The sequence below is a fragment of the Temnothorax longispinosus genome, chromosome 7 (assembly GCF_030848805.1).
Source record: "Temnothorax longispinosus isolate EJ_2023e chromosome 7, Tlon_JGU_v1, whole genome shotgun sequence".
In the NCBI taxonomy this organism is placed as follows: domain Eukaryota; kingdom Metazoa; phylum Arthropoda; class Insecta; order Hymenoptera; family Formicidae; genus Temnothorax; species Temnothorax longispinosus.
In genome coordinates this window covers 18,655,836-18,676,313 of record NC_092364.1, presented here as the reverse complement: position 1 = coordinate 18,676,313, position 20,478 = coordinate 18,655,836, and the positions used below count along the sequence as shown (strand labels likewise).

Genomic DNA, 20,478 nt, shown 5'->3' with positions numbered 1-20,478 from the left:
GGATGCTGAAATAATAAATCAAGGGCCAGATTTCCCTCGTCATTGCTCCTGGAGCACTTGGAAATTACATTTGCATCATCGTACTATGATTTTGCAGAAGATTTGTTTCAGTTCCTGAACGTTCTATCATTGAACTTGACATGTTCATGAGCCAATGGTTGAACGGCTTTTGGATAGTGTTTCGAAATCGTTCGGTTGGATCTGCAGGTATGAACCAATCGTGTTCGACTACTGTTGACTACGGTATTCAAATGAATTTGAATAATAGAAACGGAATTCTTTTTCTCATTTATCTCTGTTATCTTTAGATTTCTTTTTCGCACTGTGTTACTTCCTGCATTCGAAATGAAGTAAACGTGCACCTAAATGCTGGGAGGAAAAAGAGGACGGTTGCTTCCGGAAAACATCCATTTTGTTTGGAATATTCCATCGCCCATTCCACTATACCTTGGTTGGTAACACTGTACGCCCATCTTTGCCCATCGGTTTCAAATACAATTCAGCCATACAGTTCGCGTAGGTCAAACGCACTTGTGTGTAAACATTGCTTGGTAATCCATGAAACGCGGTCTGACTTGTCGGAAATTCCTCTCGAGAAACTCTGCGTAACCAGTGCGCTGATTGCTGTTTAAAATGAAAGGTACAGATCTCAAGAAACAATACAAAAAGCCGCCGATCAACTTCGGTAAGACGAAAAAGATTAAAGTCAGCCTTGCTGACGAGCAACGAAAGAGACGCAGGACACGCAGGACGCTAGATTTTCAGGAAAACCGAAAGGAGCTCGGAAAGGAGAGCTCGCCTTGCTCCACGGTCTCGCAGAACGGTGAGTCATCGTGATAACGCAACCGTTATGTCTGTCCGCGCGACACGTGTATCTCGAAAATTTTCCAATAACGCGTGTCTCACGTACTTGTTCGACATTTTATTTATTTTCTGTAGGCAGAGCGAGTCTAATAATGGCTGTTTTTTTTAGATGATACTTCTCGCATGGGTCATCTTATTTTCTCTTTTTCTTTCCAACGTGAAAAGAAAAAGAAGAAAGATGAACCGTGCAAGAAGTTCAGCTAAAAAAAAAACAGGCCTAAAGAGCTTTTTCTGTTGTTTACATACGTTTGGAATTTTACTTCAGCTGCAATACAGAATGCGTGTGAAATCGTGGTACAAGCGATTAACGAGAATAAAGATTGTATTAAGATAAGTCGAAATTATAGAAAAATATTTTTTTTCGTACGAAATAATTTGTTTTTAAAATAAACGATTTTGAAAATTTATCGAGTACACACACATTTGTGTATGTCTCGATAACGGATCTTGCTGTAGACTACTATTTCTGTTCGTGTTTATTTTTGTGGACATCGGCAATGTCATATGATTTATTTCCTGTCAATTCTATTATCTCAAACACATGCATGTATCGATAAAATATTTATAAATTACTCCATTGAATAAACAGTTTTTTCTTCATTCCGCTCGATGTTACAGATGACCCTAAAACAAAATTATTACAGTGGAGAGCCGAGCGGAAAAGAAAAAAGGAGATGGAGGTATTACAAAAGAAGCCTCCGTTCATAGTTGGGATTGTTCGGCATCATATTTATTCTCCAGTATCGTCGACTGATGATAAGTCGACGGTAGGCGCCTCAGTCGCGCCTAAGGAAAAGAAGAAAACAGTTGTTCAAGGGCACACCAATTCCAACACTATAAAAGGAATTACGAAAGCCACCGAAAAGCGACTGCTAGCCAAAGCAGCAAAAGATGAATTGAAACAAAAATCGCTTGCAACTTCGGTCTTCACAAAAAAATCTGATCACAACAGACGGGACTCATTTGCTCCATCTAATCATAAATTTAATCCGCCTGCCGGATTGCCTAAGATATTATTTGGAGAAGTAAAAATAGAAGACGGCCCCTCAAATGAAAATAATATTTTCATACACGATAAATTAACGGAGACCACTGACCAAGAACCGTTTCGTTGTAATTCTAATTCTATAGAAGCGATTACGTTGAAAATGTCGTCAGATGAGCAGGAAACTTCAGATTCCTCGCGAGAAAAGCAAGCAAATTTGATGGTAGAGACAATATCAAATGGCAACAATGTTCATGAGACATTATTAACCGCAGTAAAAAAAGAAAATTGTTCAAAAGATCTAACATCTTTTCCGAAATGTCCAAAAAATACTGAAGATAATATCAAGACAAATGAACAGGAAAATTCTGATCTTTGCCAGGTTTCAGATCTGATTGATAAGCTTGCAATAAAAGGCGCTATAATGAAGAATCCCGACGTGCCAATGGAGAAGAAATATACTGTCGAATACTTTGAACGCGTGTGGAAGGAAGAAAAACATAGGCTTCAGAAACTTTGCGAGGAATGGACGAAAATTCAATCGCAGGACGACATAAAGGAAGATATTCGATGTCAAATTAATCAAGCAGTAGGACAAACGACTATGTTAATTAAAGAGAAGTTTAAACAGTTTTATGGATTAATACTAGACTGCGAGAGAAAAGACGGTAACGTGTTGATATCTTGTACGGACTTGCACGGATTTTGGGACACGATGTACATAGAAGTGAAGGATTGCGATTCGCGTTTTGCAAAATTGGAGAAACTTCGTGCTAGATGTTGGCAAGAGGATCAGTCATCTTCTGCGATATCTACTAGACCTAAGGAAAAGATAGTTATCAAAAAGAGAAGTGTACCGGTAAGGAAAAGCTCACTGCAATCAATAATTTCATTTGATATAAAGAAAAAGATGGCAAAAATTCAAGTTAATATAAAGCAAAAGAGAAGTTTGCAGGAAATAACAAGTGTGAGTAACGATCAATGTATTACGCCTTGCATAACTAATAAAAGAGCTCTAAGTGTTCATAGAAGAAATTCTAATCTATCGCATAAAGAAAGATTTCTAGAAGTATCTAATGGTATGTATACATCGACGCCACTCCCCGTCAATGTTACGTCACAAACTTCGAATCAACTTAGCACTCCACTTATAACAATGAAAGTAAGCCAACTGTACAACAAATCCACGATGCTGTTAAACGATGCGACGCTGTATATAACTCCTGAACAAACACCGAGGATGAGTCCAATAGGGAAATCGGAAAGGCTTGTAAGAAGTAAAAGTTTAAGAGCGGAATTGGCGTACGAAACTGATTCAAAAGATAATTTCACCACGATGAAATCACCCGATGAGAAATTGGAGCTCGATCAAAATTCTCAAGTTTCATCAAAGAAGATAAACAAATCTAATGAGCTACATTCAAACGAACATATTCATAACGAAGAAAAAACGAATTCTGGAACCAATTCCAGTTCCGCCCGAACAGTGATCGAAAAATCACCAAACAAAAAAAACAGCACTTTTATATTATCTCCGTATAGTACCGATTTACCTAAGACTCCGACAGAAAGCAAAAGTTCCGTTAAAGAATCCTCGTCAAAGAAGAGTTCGAAGATAAGATCATTCGGAAGAAGTGCAAGACATTCGATTGTGATTGCAAGCTCTTTTAAGGTTCCAACTACTCCAAACCTTCCGTCTACATCTCGCAATGCATCGCTAAAGCATGATGTCAGGAATAGCAGCTCCAAGATGACACCGAGTACAGATCGAGTATCAAAGAAGCGTAATTCGAGTATAAAAAACAAAGCCATTTTGGATATTATGCATCCAAATTAAAATCGAAATAGTAAGTTTAATTTTATATAACGCTCACCTCTCTCTCTTTTTTTACTACTTAATAAATATTAAAAATTTATTTTGTTCAGATATCCCCATGCACATCCACACATAAATAAGGAAAATCAATTAATTCTTACGACATCGACGAAGAGTATATAAAGGCTAATGAGAGAATATATATAATAAATACTGATAAAAGAATGTAATTCCAAAAGCGTCCTATTTAAGTAAACATTCAAATTATGAGATTTTATAATATTATTATTCATATGTAAACATTCGAATTATGAGATGTTATATTATTATTCATATGTCATATTTTGGAAGTAGCAGAACGTCGTGTATGTTGTGCACTTGTTTTAAATTAATGTATTAATCCTAGATTCTATTTGTATTAATATTTAAAAAATTAAAAAATTTTATTTAAGAAAGGAACTATATATTTAATATTAAGCCTATTTTACCATGTTTATATAATACACTATAAATGTGTTAGGATACTGTCACATAGAATATGATTCCGCATCGCTTACAATGTTATATAATGAGTTTTGTATAAATAAAAAAATAATGATATATATTAGAAATATCGAGATGAGATTACGTCGCGGAAGAATCCGTCGCGCAGGAGTAAAGGCAATCGTTTATTTAATCTTTTTCCGTGTTTAGATACAGTTCACACAAATATATACAGACGTTACTGAGCACATTTACAACGGTTTGTATTGAAATGTGTAATCGCGCGCTGCGACCAATATACGTAAGCGAACTCGTCGTTTCTGTCACGTTCAAGCGAGGCATTGGCCGCGTTACGCAATAACATTGTATACAAATAAATTAGAAGACCTAAATTAATTTATATAAATAAATTACTTAGGTACACGAATGTCACGATATCTAGCGTATTGATTCGCCGTTTCCACCTCGCAAAACGACGACAATACTAGTCCAACAATAAAATATATTATATCGTATGGTCCTGATCGTTCTCCGATTGACGTAGAATCAAATAGCTCGACGACCGAACACGCGGGTGTCGCATAAATATCAAGAAATTATTGTAATCTACGAATAAATATCACGTTAAATATGTGCATTATCTGCAAAATATCGTTTCTTTTCCCTTACGACCGCGCGAGCGTGATATACGAACACTGGGGAAATTGTAAGTATTAATATAAGGATACAACGAGCCGAACGTAATAGTACATTTCGGCAGTGCGCCAAATTACGGTGCACATTCGAGCTTTCTGGCATTTAAGAGTAAATCGTCTGACTCGCGACTCGTTTCGTTTATGTTTCCTTTCTATCGGAGCGCGCGTCGCGATGGTCGTATAATTATAATAATATCATAGATACGCAATGAAAAATTATCCGTAATTGCAATCACGTCTGTGGAGCAGTTCTTTTACATAGATTGCAGCTTGAAGAATTTTCCGATTCTTCCTTTTGGTTCAAGAATAACGAACAACGGAATTGTATTCAACTTTACCGCGCCGCTGAATATAATGGAATATAATGGAAGACTGGGTGTCTTCGTGAGGCAATTCTGTTTAATATTCATTATAACTTCGCGGTATCTAACACACTTAGCTTGAGTGAATGTGTTGTTTCAAGCTTATCCGATAAAGTTTCCAGTTAAGTGGCTGTAGGAAACTCACACACATACGTACACATCGATAGAAAATAACGTAAGAGTACAGATAAACGTACGTATTATATGCATACGTACACGAGGGTTATCGAAAAACGCGCAGTTGCCATCATTTTTTCAGCCAGCTGATGTCACGTTAAAGTTTCCGAAGTCATTCATTCGTTCATAAAGATCGATTCATAAGCGAAAATATTCTTTAACGATACTCACGATACGATTCTTTCATGCTAGCTTACATATAGGAATGAGTTTACGATCTAAATTATAATTATATCTCGATAGAGGGATGCCGTTCGCAATGATGGCAATAAAAAATTATACCGGCGAATCGTTTGTGTGAGATATTGTCACCGTAGTATACATATCGATTGAACTGAAAAATTCTCATTATTAGTTCACTTATTTATAATCTTACTTGTGATCATAATTATACTCTTTTATATCTTATTTCCATATCTATATATATATATCGGTCGGTAGCTCGATGTGTTTCATAAAATTTGGTCAGACTCTTTTATGTCTCTTAACATCACGATATGCTGCCCAGTATTTGTACGATGTATAATTACTTTGTAATTGAGAATAACTCTGAGATAACTAACATCAATGTTTACTCGCTCGTTAGAACTTTAGATATAATCGTATCATAAAGTGCCCTCGGAACTGTACGTATTTTGGTAGGGTCCATTATCCAGGTAACGTATTGTCTATTACTGTTATTATGTAACAAGTTTGTATAGTTACTTCGGTTTACTGTAACGATAATGATTATCCGGGAATCGTGTCGATTCCCTTACCAAATTAATTGTAAATTCGATCAGGTCACCTCGATAACATTTCTTATGTCAAAACATGAAATATTAGAAGCTCAGGATCTTAGATTTAGCGATACATTTTTAGCAGCTTGTTGATAATTATCTCTTTGAATCGTGTATAGTAGGTACAGCATCTGATACAGCGAGCCACATTTGAAATATGCAAAATCGCATTGATTAACATCTGGCTCTGACAAGCGCGTGACATGATATTTCTGCAACTATTTCCTTTGTCATAAGCTGTTCACTGAATCATCTTTGAGGATCCACAGTGCAACGAGGGAGAGGTAAAGTATATCTAAAACCATAAGGATGCACATTCTTTTCTCAGGATACTACATCGATGCACACAGTCGCGTCGTGCGCACAGTGGTGTTACTCTCAAACGAACTTGTCCGCTCAACGAGCCTTCAATGCGGCGAGAAGTTAAGCTAAATAAGTCCTGGGATTAGTCTTCGAGACTCCGGCCGAGCCGTCTCCCTTGGTGGAGCACGACGACCATGCCTCTTCGGCCAAACTGCCGTATCTCTGCACACCCGGGAACGGGGGCCCGGAACTCTGCGGCGAGTAGTAACCACCTTGCAGCTGCTGATAGTAATTGCCGCCGGACTGCTGCTGCTGCTGCTGCTGCTGCTGGTACTGCTGGTACTGATCACCGGGCACCAGGACGTTGCCGTAGCCCGAATACGAGCCGTACTGGGACGAGGAGTACGAGGAGGAGGAGTAACCGCGTTCGCTCAGACTGCGGTAAGGCCCCGAATGATGGGGCCTACCCTCCTGTCAGACCGGGGTGCTGACCGCGGCCGAGCTTATGTACTCGATGTCGCCGATGCTCTTCACCCGTCGATGCCGTTTACCGCCGCCGGTCGACATCGGCCGCGGCGGAAGCTGCGGCGGCGGCGGCGAGTTGCTGCGGACGCTGCTGCTCATGTATTGGCATTGGCTGGCGAGACTTCCGGTGTCCGAGGACGATGACGGTGATGCCTTCTCGCTTCTAGGCCGGAGACCGAACGCTCTGCTCAGGGATCCCTGCGCAAAGATATGCCTCGATTAAAAGGACTGTATGACTTGTAAAGTCTGCTTAGACGGCGAATCTCGACTTTCCGGAGAGATCGAAGCTACGAGCAAACGAGCGACCGGGAGATGCCTACATGTTAATAAAATCAATTTAGATAACATGAAAGAATGAATGACCTTCTAAAGACAATTTTTAAATTGCGTCCGAAAAATTATAAGATCTTTTATCAACATTTCTCACAATTTGAATTTTTGCGTCGCTGGGTTGAATGAAAAGAAACTATGGAGTGTAGAAATTTAGATAGTAGTTTATCACGAACCTAGTAGGATCTTTCTTCCATATTGGAACAAATACTAATATTTCAGTTTGAGTATTGTTGTTTAATCCATTTAACGTAAAACAACTTGCTATTATGTTTGTAATGTTCGTGCAAGAGTGAAATGACGCTATCTAAATTTCGTTATGACACTCGCAGTAACTTCTAGCGTGAGAGGATCAACGAATATGAGAGACAGAGATTCAGGATTCGCTGGGTAGCAGAGTGATTCTTGCAGAAATGATTAAAAGCAGTAGAGACGTAGATAGGATGCACGTGCTACGACAAAGAGGAGAGGGCCTGCCGCTTTTATTTCGTCATTTTGCAGCGGCAATCGGCGGGCCCGTCCTGATCGTCACTCACAATAATGATACGGTGTGTCAGCAGGATTAGTGGGAACGTGTTTAGAGGGGACACTACACGGATATAAAGTACGTACTGGAATGAATATTAATGGCGCATACCTGTGAGCTCCTCCACGACAACTAGCAAAAGGACGAAATAAAAGGTCGATTAAGAATCCACACGCTGAATTTTCACATTGATATCGTCAGTTTATATTTACACAATTCGATTATGACGGGGCAACCGCGGTGCCCCCTTTGCAGTCATAAATAACGGCCCGCTATAAATACGTTACGTCTGCTACGTAATTCGAGTTGCATAATGCATAATTTTAATCGCTAGTCGCTATAAAGGTGTACCTGAAGACACGGGACACTCTGCTTACATACATGAGGAGGACACGTGTTTGGCTAACGTATGTATATATATATATATGCTCGTTATATACAGTGTTTACAGTGTGGCATAACGCGTACGTCGGTGTACCTTTGGCGCTGAGAATAGGGTATAATCGCGGGATTAGGGGATGCGCAATTTCGCGGCAGCTGCATTGAGTTGCATACTCGATAGATTCTTAAATATTTTGTTAGTTAATTGCTTCCCTCTCCGATATCCTCGATTTATTTATTGCGTCGCGGAATATAGAAGAACAGTCGTGACCTAATTTCTATGGCAGCAATAGATTAAATTGCGATTTAATTATTGAAATAATTATTAATCTGATAAATCTTCCATTAAGGATTTTGTAAAAAGTATAAAATGTTTCCGAAAAGAAATAAAATATACAAACGTTTCCGTAACATCTTTCTTCGCTTTTCAATGTATGAATTAACAAGCTTATATTTTAAATACTCATTTTTATGACGAAGAATGGACGAACTTGTTCTCTCTTACGTATATATCCTTTTCTCAGCGCGGCAGATTGTCTGGCAATCTGATTGGACTATATAAAGACGAAAACAAGGTGTACAAGTAGATGATTAAATACAAGGAGGAGGTGTTTCCGCGATCTGTACCATTTTTCTATAATTATGGATAATACGGCTGCAAGGCTTAGGCTCGTACTCCATCAGTCTTTTTCTCTTTTACCTTGCGAACGGTTTTCTGACACTGATTCAATGGATCGGTTATTCGCACGTTCAAGTGTCTCGCGCTCGACAGACCGGGCACAACGATAATTACTCGATTATTCCAGAGTCTATTGTACAATCAGATCTTTTTGTTCGATTACTCCTTTGCTCGCATTTCAGGGTCTGTGCGATCGAAATCGAGATCCATTAGGAATCATCTGAATCTCAGCGAAGCCTTGCCTCGGGAACAGAGTTGATCAATTAACCGCGTTAATCGGAAATTTTCCGTACTTTTGCCGCTTCGCCGAGACCGAGAATTTTCTTTCTCGAGCGAGGAAGCGTTCATACGAGAAAAAACGCTTCCACGTTCCACGATGCCGATACATTTGCCATACTGATGGTTTCCTATTTTACTTTTCTAGGAGGGGATATGGGCACGAGTTTGCGACCGATTGAGACATTTATCTGATTGTCGCGATTAGATATACATATGTACGAAATTAATAATTAATCATTTTAGAGTTTGATCGTAACGCATTGATCGTAATCAATTATTTTGAGAAATTACAAGAATTGATTTTAACAGTGCTAAAAATTGGTCACGATCAATTGCTCACTCATGTGCTCTCGCATAGACATTTTTACAAAATCTCCTGCAAATTCAGGAAAAAAATCAATTAAATTAATATTAAAAGATTATCTGGGCGTTGATAATTATATTAAAATTAATCTCCATAGATTGCCAATTATCGGAGACTTTGTAAAAATGTGGTGCAATTGATCGATCCGCGTTGATGCAGCGAATCGATAGGCGTAATAAGGATATGTTCTATGATATAAAACAATGTACAAAGAACTTTAAAGGAAGAAACAAAATGGATATATATGTAATAAATACCGAACCTTTTTCAAGTAAAGAAGACTGCAGGTCTGCGACGATCCACAGGATGCAGGGACAATGATTAACGTTAGGTCGAGCTCATAGCTCACAGCGTGAAATTCTGTTATTGACTCTCGTCGTGTGAAACTTCTAACAGACTGATGTGTGGACGATTGAAATTTTCTTTCACGTAACGAACTGTGTAATTATAAGTACCATCTTTTCATACAGCGAATTAAAATTATTAACGTTTATGAACAAATACGGTGCACACTGTAATACTTTGGCGCAAAAAATATGATATTGCGATCCTACGTATTTGATAAAAGAACATATTTTTTACTTGACATGCTAAAAAGTAATATGTTGTATAATATTTTTAGTTTTAGCATGAAGTTTCTTTATTGCAAAAAATATTTCATCTTATTTATTTTCTAATAAAGTTAAGAAATTCTAAGGCAATTCGAAAGCATTGTCGTTCACAATTCGGAATGATCATTCGTTTCTCCCTCGACGAGGATCAATTACGATTATTAAGGGGAAATATTTCGTTGTAGAGTGCTATGCGAGCGTCCTTACTAAGCGATGCCATGCAGTCGTGCCAATAATTAATAAAAATAAAGAGCTAATAGTCACAGATGAGATGCATGAAAGTCAGCATGGAAACGGGAGTAAATGACTGCACAATGAACTGCGTTTAAAATGGAATGATGAATCAATCCTGATGAGTTTCTGCATTTTTTAGCGCGTTTGTCTGTGCCGATTATTGATATGATCCGTATTGATTACAATTCACCTAATTAATTATTAATATGTCGAGGAAATAATACTGTAGAAAATAATGTAGATATTTCTTGACAGTTTATAATATATAGCTTGGCATGACAGAACTGAATAATTTTTATCACATTGCAAGTAAAAGATTAGATTTTATAACGGATGTATACCGTTCCCAAGTTTTCTTTTGAAGACTGAATGAAAGAAAGAAAGAAGAAATCTATTTCATTTATATAATCCTAATGGAGAAATATTAAGATTATCACATAAATATTCATTTCTCTAAATATCAAATTTTCTACGATGCAATGATCATGATAAAAACAAGCATAGGCTTCAAGAAGCAACTCGCCAAGAGATAACTCTCTAAAAGATGTATCTCGCACTATCCTTATCTCTTTCCAGGTCAAGTAAAAAAAAATTAAGTTACAAAAAAATCAGTTGTTTCATTAATTAAATTATAATTTAATCTAATAGTTATACAATATAAGCAATCTATGTGTTTTTATGAAAGAAAAAATAAGCATAGAACACGCAAGCTCGACTTGCCGAGCTCAGAAGTTTTAGCAAAAGAAGCTACGTTTAAAAATAATTACCTCGGCAACGATTAGATCGAATTAACGATACTCCTCGTGCGAAAGAGTTAAGGGAAGTGCAGAGGCGAGGCGGGGAGCGGCATCGAGTTCCGGGCGCGCTTGTACGCGGACCAGACCCTCGTTGAATCTAAACGGTACGTTACCCTGAGGCTGGATCTGCGTCTGTCGACGGTGCCGGTGTGGTTCGCCGTCATGTGGAGGGCCGACAGCGAGCTCTGGTGATGCTGTAGATGCAGCGCCCTGCTTCCACGACCGAGACTACCGCCCGCGCTCGCGGTGCTCATCGGACGGCCACCCCCGGCAGTGCTGTTCCTCGGGACCACCTCCAGCTGACTTCTACGCACACACGCACACCACCCTTTTCATGCACGCTTTCTTGCGTACACTTGGCGTCCTTGACCGCCTGATATGCACATACCTCGGACACACACACACGTGTGACACGTGCTACAGCGAACCACTCTCTAAATATTTACCTTTTTTTTTTGCAAAACCTCTAGTCGGTCTGTACGGCAAATCTTTGTTTCAAACGCGAGATACATTTGATAACTGAATATTTAGTTATCAAATGAGTATATAAATGAGATTTTTTAATTCGTGTTTTTTTATTTATGTTCCGTAAATTTTCTTAATTTTGTGACCTGATGGCAGTGGCTCGCTGTAAGTGTCTGATGATAGAACGAGCTCTATCTTATAATGAATATCTAGTTACAACATAAATATACATACACAAGCATTTTGTGCACCACCGATATAGAGTAATGTATAATGTTTATTGGGCTGCCGATACGCCGAGGATGGTCTTTCCTAGAGTCGGACCAACCGAGACGCATTTCCAGCCACGCTAATCAGTCAACGAGAGTAAACATCGAACAGTCAAAAGATATATGTAAATATCAAAATTGGCAAATCAGAAAAAGATAAAAGGAATCATAATGCAACTGTGGTGTGATTCCTGGTCAGATAAAACATTTAGGGAGTCTCATCCATAAACCAGCAAAAGGGGGGGAAATGAAATGATTCATACATATTCTGAATAAGAAGGGATAATCAATAATATGATTCATTTAATAGTCAGAAATGTGTTAAAAGTTTCGCTTGCGGGTTGCTTAAATAATGAAAAGCGCTTTTTCTTTTCGGATAATCTTCCAGAGATATAAAAGGGGGTTGTGCAGGGGCGAGGTGTCTGACCAAGGATTACACCACGATCACTAAGATTAACATGTGCTGTACATAGCGCAGTGCAGTGCAGGCGGCAGCTGTGGGCTACGGCTCAGCTATGACAAACATTACCGGTGGACCCGCGATCGAGTGGACTGCAGACCCAGCGAATCGCGCGCTGCAACTAGTGCCGAGTACTCCGACGAAACTTCGTCGGACAGAGTACTCCGGCACGTTCCACTGGGTGGTAATCGCGTATGTTTGTATATGTACATTTTATATATATATGTCGATTGTAACTGTATACTGTATTTACGTGTGTGTATGCCCGATATATCCAGGTATGGCATGTGTATTAAGACTACGAGTACCTTTTGCGGCGAGCGCGTCCGACAACGATCGATGGCGATCGAGGACCGTCGTGCGAGCGCGCTTTTGCTCTATCTAAATAGCTCTATAGATATATTAAGGGAGTCCACATTTTAATTCAATTTCAATTGCATGATGTGCTTTACTCGATAAAGATAATTTATTGAGGCCATCGGTAATTTTTAGTGCTGCTTGATGTTCACTTAAAAGTTTAAATGAGTCTGGTCGAGTTAAAATCGCGATTAATTATCCGTGTGTTTCACGGAGGTATCATAAAATGCAAATAAAAAATCGTGCACTCCCTTCATATCTCCTTCATTTCCGAGTCGGTTCCCGGAATATTTACAACTTCCTCTCGAGATTCCTTAGCGATACATTAAATTACGTTCTGTCGGTTACGAAAGCTTTTTGCGGAAGTTCACGGATACGTCTCTTATACGATGTAGCTAACTTTACTCGTAGAAATTCTGGAAAAGTAACTGCCTATCGATTAACGGTGACTATACAGTAACAATTCTTTTTCTCTTTTCTCCCGAACTAATGTTATTTTTACGATGTGAAACGCGAATATCGATGAAGAAGCGAGGAACGCACTTCGTCGAGCGAGATTCGTCGAAATTTGCTGGTTATTCGTCTCCGCGCGAAAGTTTTCTGAAAACGTTTCTCCTACCGAGAGAAATTGGAAAAAGCACTCCCGACTACTTGCCCGCGCGTGAAATATTCCTGTAAATAAATAATTGACTGATGCTTTTTGATGCTCTAGCGAAAAAGTCTCTACTGCCTCGATCAAGACTGAAAATCGCGATCGAGTATACGATCTACTTCGCAATTTGACGATTTTAACTTTGGCCATCGCACGTGGATTGGACGCGGAGTCCGGCGCGACGTGTCGTTCGTTGCTTTACAACTTGCACCTGCCGCTTCCGTTCCGAGAATACGCCGAATTCCGGACGACATATGGCACGAGTCGATCGGGGGATGAGGAATAAAACGAAACCGTACACGATTTCATTCCTCGTTGTGTTACGTTCCTGCCTTGAAGAGGAATCTCCTAAGAGGAATCTACGCGGCAAACGTAAAAAAAACTCAATTCCGTTTTATTGTCTTTCATGTATCGAGATCATTCGCGTTTGATCAAGGAATTGAGCGTCTTCTTCTTATCTATCTCCTTTCGATCAATGTGTGATATGGTAAAAAGCAGTGAATAACGATCCAAGGAATGAATTTTTTATACAAAAAAACTTTTAACTATAAACGCTGCCGTAACATTCACTCAATAAGTCCGTTTAATTTATATTAAATGAGTGGTACCTTGGTAACGCTATCTTCTATTCTATAAACTTAAAAAGGAATGTTCGTTCTATTGCATGACTCGACAAAAGATGTTTAGAGTGTACGTCTTCTTCGATGTACAAAGGGCAGAGAAAACACGCTTAGCGCGAGTTCGAGTGACTTCGAGAGCGTCTCGAAATTGACGATCAAATTCCCGAGGTGCTCTAAGGAGATTCCTTCGAGGCGAGGAATGTCCAAACGCGGTTTCGTAGATGCCAATTAGTGTTCCGGAGACGTCGTCCCGTCTCTCGATGACGATAAGAACAACGACGACGTCATGCCGATTAGTGAGCGTTGTCCAGTGTCGCCTCTGGATGACAGTAGACTGAATACCTTGCTGGCAGAACAAGCGCTTCTAATTCGGCGGTGAGGTGTCGTCGAATCATGTGTTTCGCCGGTGGTATGCCCAAGGCGGTGGCCATGGTATCGCCAGTGAACGACGGCTCCAATACAACCAGAGCACCGTGCACACCCGAGTCTATGGGAAAGAGATTTTATTCTCGTTAAAGATAAATGATATCGATAGTTCATGTGTATGTTATCGGGCTTAAAGGTGAAAGGTCGATTTTTCAGCCTGCATATTTTGTGTATTCTTATTTTTAGAAGAGAGATGTGTTATACGCTGCAGATACTGCAATAAAATTTGTTAAAAAGATGTAAGCAAAATAAATTTATATATGTATAAAATATTTTTATGTTCTTTTAGCGAATTAATATTAAATTTCGCAAACTGTAATCATTTATAATTGTCATATGTAATATATGGCATATATGTATGGTAATAGATTATATATGTTTGTTATAATTTTTGATTTAAAAAATACATAATTGATCTCGCCGAAATACAATTCACCTTTCAAGTTTTCTGCGTATTCCGTGAGATCGATATTCCTCGCCCACCGAATGAACCTTTGATTCGTCCAAACCAAAGGATCCGTGTCAACCTGCTCACATTGATGTCTTCTGACAGCGAGAGCCTACCAAAAGCGTGACATTATCTCTTTGATGGTATTATTCAACCGCAATTACATCGTTTGATTAATCCTCATAAAGAACTGATTATAAGCAGCCTTTATCTTCACATGTTCCTGATGAACTTATCGTCAGTAAGATCTTGTAATATCATTTTGGTCGACAGTGCAAATTCACTCACCTGTCGATCATAGTTTAGCATCCGCAGCAGGTGAATACCGTGAACGATGCTGGCCTGATGAAACTTTCTCGTGACTCCGAGCAGTTTCTCAAGCTCCTTCTTGCTCAGATGGTCCAGCATACGCGCATCCACCATATTGGTGGCGAAACTCTCCGAGTACTGGGCCAGGCCGAGATCCGGCAGCCACTCAGAGCTCACCCAGGTGTGACCGAGCTGAGCGATACAGGGATATCGAACGTGACTTGGATGCCGATGTTCCTCGATAGCCAGACGCAGTTTCTTTCGATGAAGCGGATGAGTTACGCCTAAACCGGCCTCAAGTTCGGCGTCACTTAGTTCTAGTAGAACCTGAAAATAGTACCACAATAATGAAAACTTAACTGATCGAGACAGGTATTTTAATCAGAAACGGTTCTGTGAATTGTTTCTAAGATACAAAAATATAAAAGTCTTTTGCGTGAAGGATAAACCTTTGACATGATTAAGATCAGCCATAGCCTTCGGGCTTATATCAACAGGTTAAACTGGTTTAAAGTTCGCTAATGGAAACAGGTGATAAATCCTTTACCTTGCCCGATTTGACGTTCTCGGCACATCGTGGACCGTATTGCGGCATCCCGAGAGCCACCTCTAACCAGGCTAAAACGGTCGGGGCTCGCCATCGCTCCATGGGCACGGAAGCTGCTTCTCGAAGCAAACGAAGTTTCTCAGCGTAACCCTCCTCGGTGAGCGGCGACCACGATCGATATGGATCAAAGCTGTCTGAGCCCTCGTTGCCGCCGCTACCACCGCTAGAACTGTTTGCCGTCTTCCGATGTCGCGAACGGGCGAATACTCTGCCAGAAGAGAGACATCGATTCATTCACATTGATGCAATGATATTCAATCGCGGAAAAACACATTTTTATTTTATTTTACTTGTGCGTACTGTGTTATAATAATATAGTTAAAAAAATATTATATATAATAAATTGATTTTTCCTTTTCCTTATTTTTATGTAAGACTCACAATTTTTTAATCATTATAATGTATTAACATATTGATTGTATCCTGTTGAAAATATCAAATTGAATCAATGCGAAGAGGTATAAGAGGTATATTTAAGAAATATAGATAATAAATAAATATTTTTGCATAAATTCTAATTAATTCCATAAATATAAAATAATTAGACATGTGAAATTAGATTCTTCAGTTGAGAGTAAATTTAAATTTCCGTGTCTCATGTTGCCAGTTCGATGGGATAATGGTGGATTACGGGATCTCTGTGCAATATTTTACAGCTAAACAGCCGATGGCATCATCCATCATTTAGAATAAAATCACATTGCGGACGTAAGTCTCACCGGCTGTAGTATCCAAGTGAATATAATGGAAAAATCGATATTCCTTTGTATCCGGAAAAAAGATCGTCTTACTTAAGAAGACTGTTATTTTACATGACAGTCTCTTTTACAAGTTTATTTCCACATGGCGCGGAAGTCCGCATCTATTTCTACTCAGCAACCGTTGTCGCAAAGTTGCAATTTCCCTTCTATCGTGTTACGAACTCATTTTGCTCGTACATTGTTAGGGAGTAAGACTCGCGTAGTAGTCACACACTTCGCCCAAGTAATACTGAGAGTCATCAGAGTACAAAAATGTCGACAGTGCACCGACGTAACGTGCAAGCGCACGAGATTGTAAAATCAATGTGAACAAGTCGCGCACTTTGTAAAACCATTCACCGTCGTGCGAATGAATTGTTCGCCACACGAGCCGTATGGCTGCACTTCCATGGAGTGGCTCTCGTCATCTCGACTTTCCAGTGCTTTTTATTATGCCGAAGCTATCATTCGTGGCCGCCCGCTTTGTATTAAACATCACGTATAAATTATTCGTCTCCACAAAACAATTCATATTTACGAGTAAAATGTAACGTTGTCCCGGCGATAATTGCCGCTAAATGTTTGCGCGATGGGCTAAATAATCGATACTTCACTCAATTAATGCGTAATTGGTATTACCGCGGGCAACGTGTGGGGGAGAGCAAAAATAATTACATAAGAAATAATTGTCTCTTCGAAACTGAATTTGCGTCGTTTGCATGGCGAGCAATTTGCGGTTCGTGTTGCGCAATAAAATGTTGAGCGTTTTCGTAACGGGAACGAGAGCTCCTTATACCTAGGTATTACCTTGAAATGGATCCCCATGTGCCGCCGCGAGTGGCGGACGAGCGCGAATGCGCGGCAGGTGCGACGACAGGTGGTGGCTGCTTGTTCCTCCTCGGCTCGGATTCCAGCGGGCTGGATAGCTGCTCGACCGATCGCGATAGCGAGGAATTGTCCATGGACCTTGAAAATGCGTTCAGCGGCGACAGCGTCGGGCTGCAGTCCTTCGGTGTGGTTGCGGCTGTAAACAGAAGATACGCGTGTCGGTGTACCATCGATTTCCATAACGGAGCGCTCGGGGCACTCTCGAGCACTTGGAACGAGAATAGGAAGACCGAGAGAAATAGTTCGTAGAAATGTAATGAGATATGCGCAGAGGATGTAAGCCCTATTTGTTAAATGGAAAACCGTCGATGAACAATTACGCAACGATTACATGTCGCGCGAATATTATACTTGGGCATGAAAATATTTTTGTCGTGTTAAAACAAACGTATGTAACAAAGAAAGAACGTGAATGATAATTTGTTAGTAATTGGACACAGCAGGATGCGAGTGAAGTCAAATTCGGGTCAACGACAAACTATTAATTATTCATTCACGTTTCTTTGGATGTCGCTATTTTTTTTTACACTGCACATGAAAATCACGTTTCACGTGGCTTTTTCATCAAGCGTTATCCAGTCCCGTGACACAGCGAATGGTAATCGATGCAAGTCACATAAAGAACACACAGCGCGTCGTGCAGCGATCCTGCTCGCGTGCAAAAAGTCCTTCTTGTGGGCATAGCTCGTTCTTGTCATCTCTCTGTCAGGTTTACGGTATGTGCATGCGCATGCATTCAGGCCATGTAGCAGGCAGGACTTGTATCGAAGACATCCTTGGGGACCCTCGGCATCGGTTAGGCTTTCACGCGAGAAAAACGATTTATTCGGTGAGCGCCCTCGATCCCTTTCGGGACCACCATATTAAGACGCACGTTCACACATATGATACACACATACACACATACACAACACGCGCGCGCGCATACCAAGAGATAAATGACTACAGGGTGGCCAGAATACGATAGCGATACCGTGCGGTTCGATTTTTTCAACCATCATGATTCTAGAGAGCTTTAGAGATCTGCAAGATAGAAACATCGAAGGATTCTCGGCTATTTTACGAATATTTTAATGTGACTTAATGATCTGAGCGTCAAAGAACTATTATAATTGTTAATCCTGCGTATTTTCGACGTATATTCGCGATCGGCCACCGCACCGGTCCAGCCACCCTTCGCTGACGAAAGAAAACGGGTATTGGTCAGAGGAGAAGAGAAAGACGCATACACTGAGAAGCAGCAGAGGCGTTTCGGATTATGACGGAACAGGGAGGCGGGATGTAGAGCGCTGAGTGAGACATGGGAAGTGACGACGATCAGTGATTTATGCTCTTGGACACTTACATTGGTATATGTGGGGTGGTGCTACGGAGGATACCACGGAGATGCTGTCCATGTCGAGACCGCTGCCCTCGACCGTAATTGTTGGCGTGCCTGCGCGGAAATATATATAAAGGACATCAATTTTACAGTAAAGGGAGGGAAGTGCGGGTAGGGTATCGGTGGCAACCCGGCACGGGCCTCGCGTCACATTGTGCCTGGGGCTGTCAAGAACGAGCTTCCCTCGAGGTCGCCGCTATTGCCGAGCTTGTGTTCTTTATGCCGTGGCATCCTTTCACGACGACGACGGAGATAATGCCCGTCGTTCGCCACCGAAAGTGGAACGCGGAAAGACGTTGCGATGTTGGAAAGTGCAAAGTAACTTGACTTTTTACACGAGATAATGGACGCGGCCATTAGCGAAAATTTCTATCTGGCTAATAGGAAAAGTTTAAATTGATAACTTTACACTCGGAATAATGTTAATATCTCATTAACTTTTAATATCTCATTAATAGCTGCGTGACAAATTCGAAAGGATTTATTTATTGTTGGTTTACGTAAGATTATTGTAAGGCTTATTATTTGGTTTCTTCATTAACTATACCGTGCCTGACTTAATTAATAATATTCATAAATCATATCTATAAATCAGTTAACAATAATAAAATATGCAAGTATATTATATGTGATTATATCATCAAAGTCCTCTTGTTATTCCAAAGCAGTTTCTCTCGTAAAGAAAGCGTTAAAAGGATAGATAGTGAGGCGGGTAATATTCCGGGTAAATATTTAACTTGATAATGTAACTTGGCAAGAGTTCAGATAATCCAGAGACTTGAGTGTTTCCTGCGCATCCCAAAGTGCATCTTTCGCGCTGAAAATCATGCACGCGCATCAAGCCCCAAACTCTCTCCGGTGACCGCGAGCGTTTGCCGGAAACCCAATCGATCAAACCGTTTTGATGCAACGGCACGGCGATTGGCTGAATAATACATGAAGGAAGCGTGTGCTCGATTAGACCGCCACCACCTACGTTCGATTAACATTCGCGACTGACGGATGCCGTCGGACTATTTTTCAAACTGGTACTTAGCCGGATGTACACTGGCAATCCCTTCTGACTGGACGATTAATCTTGGGGCTCGTTGCAACTAAACGCCGGAGTCATTATCTTCTAAGCGGAGACGTCACTCCGATTGTGATTAATAGTAATTCTAGATAAGACGATCTCTTCAAAAATGTTCTTTCGTTGTCATATCGTTAACGACGAATTCTGCTTTAGAATCAGTGTTACCGTTGTGTAAATTCAGGCAATAAATGTTTTAATTCATAGATATTACAAGATGCAGACAAAACCCGCGTACTTAAGATTAAAAATAGAATAAGATAAGATTATGAAAATTGACACTGACTGATTATGTTGACGTGACATTAATTTTCATCTAAATTCAACAATCAAATCCAAACTACAAAATTTGATGTACTTAAGAGGCTTAATTTATAGAAACGTGTGAAGAGACACTCGTGAAAAGATTAGCTGAGGCGACTTCATATCGCTGTAAAAGAGAAGGGATTTTGCGCGAGACAAAATCCTCTTTACGAGATACATTTTTTCTTTTTATTATACTTTGTTTCCTCCTGTAAAATTCTTTCTTCTCTTTTTTCCCCCGTTTTATACTTCTCAGTATAGTTGTGCGGATGTAATGCGCGACGCAATAAAAAA

The 20,478-nt window shown here is 40.0% G+C and overlaps 2 protein-coding genes across 13 annotated transcripts in view; one reads left to right on the top strand and one right to left on the bottom strand.

Annotated features, from left to right (window-relative positions):
• The first annotated feature begins 22 nt into the window (after positions 1-22).
• Positions 23-4,559, top strand: LOC139816664 (uncharacterized). Of its 2 annotated transcripts, none has more exons than XM_071784324.1 (3): positions 23-823; positions 1,483-3,696; positions 3,776-4,559. In XM_071784324.1, the coding sequence occupies exons 1-2, from the start codon at positions 634-636 to the stop codon at positions 3,684-3,686; spliced, it is 2,394 nt and encodes a 797-aa protein (XP_071640425.1). In that variant the 5' UTR covers positions 23-633; the 3' UTR covers positions 3,687-3,696; positions 3,776-4,559. The 2 variants fall into 2 exon arrangements, with proteins under 2 accessions (XP_071640425.1, XP_071640426.1); XM_071784325.1 differs by having other exon boundaries at positions 720-823; positions 1,509-3,696.
• Liprin-gamma overlaps positions 4,321-20,478 on the bottom strand; it is a 125,206-nt gene continuing 109,048 nt past the window's right edge. For 5 of the 11 annotated variants that reach the window (XM_071784319.1, XM_071784322.1, XM_071784320.1 and 2 more), the window contains 10 exons: positions 18,777-18,866; positions 17,351-17,567; positions 15,744-16,011; positions 15,176-15,523; positions 14,876-14,999; positions 14,356-14,500; positions 11,304-11,496; positions 9,811-9,837; positions 7,957-7,977; positions 6,796-7,187 (listed from right to left, as the gene is read on the bottom strand). In XM_071784319.1, the coding sequence (XP_071640420.1) occupies positions 6,939-7,187; positions 7,957-7,977; positions 9,811-9,837; positions 11,304-11,496; positions 14,356-14,500; positions 14,876-14,999; positions 15,176-15,523; positions 15,744-16,011; positions 17,351-17,567; positions 18,777-18,866 (1,682 nt within the window). In that variant the 3' untranslated portion in view covers positions 6,796-6,938. Of the gene's footprint in view, positions 7,188-7,956; positions 7,978-9,810; positions 9,838-11,303; positions 11,497-14,355; positions 14,501-14,875; positions 15,000-15,175; positions 15,524-15,743; positions 16,012-17,350; positions 17,568-18,776; positions 18,867-20,478 lie in introns of all 11 variants that reach the window. The other 6 variants (XM_071784315.1, XM_071784318.1, XM_071784323.1 and 3 more) reach the window with 5 other exon arrangements.

What these genes read in the sequence shown, in the direction of transcription:
- LOC139816664 (XM_071784324.1), top strand. Translation starts at nt 634, where the DNA reads ATGAAAGGTACAGATCTCAAGAAACAATACAAAAAGCCGCCGATCAAC. An exon ending in CTCCACGGTCTCGCAGAACG is followed by an intron (nt 824 to 1,482) that starts GTGAGTCATCGT and finishes TCGATGTTACAG; the next exon opens with ATGACCCTAAAACAAAATTA.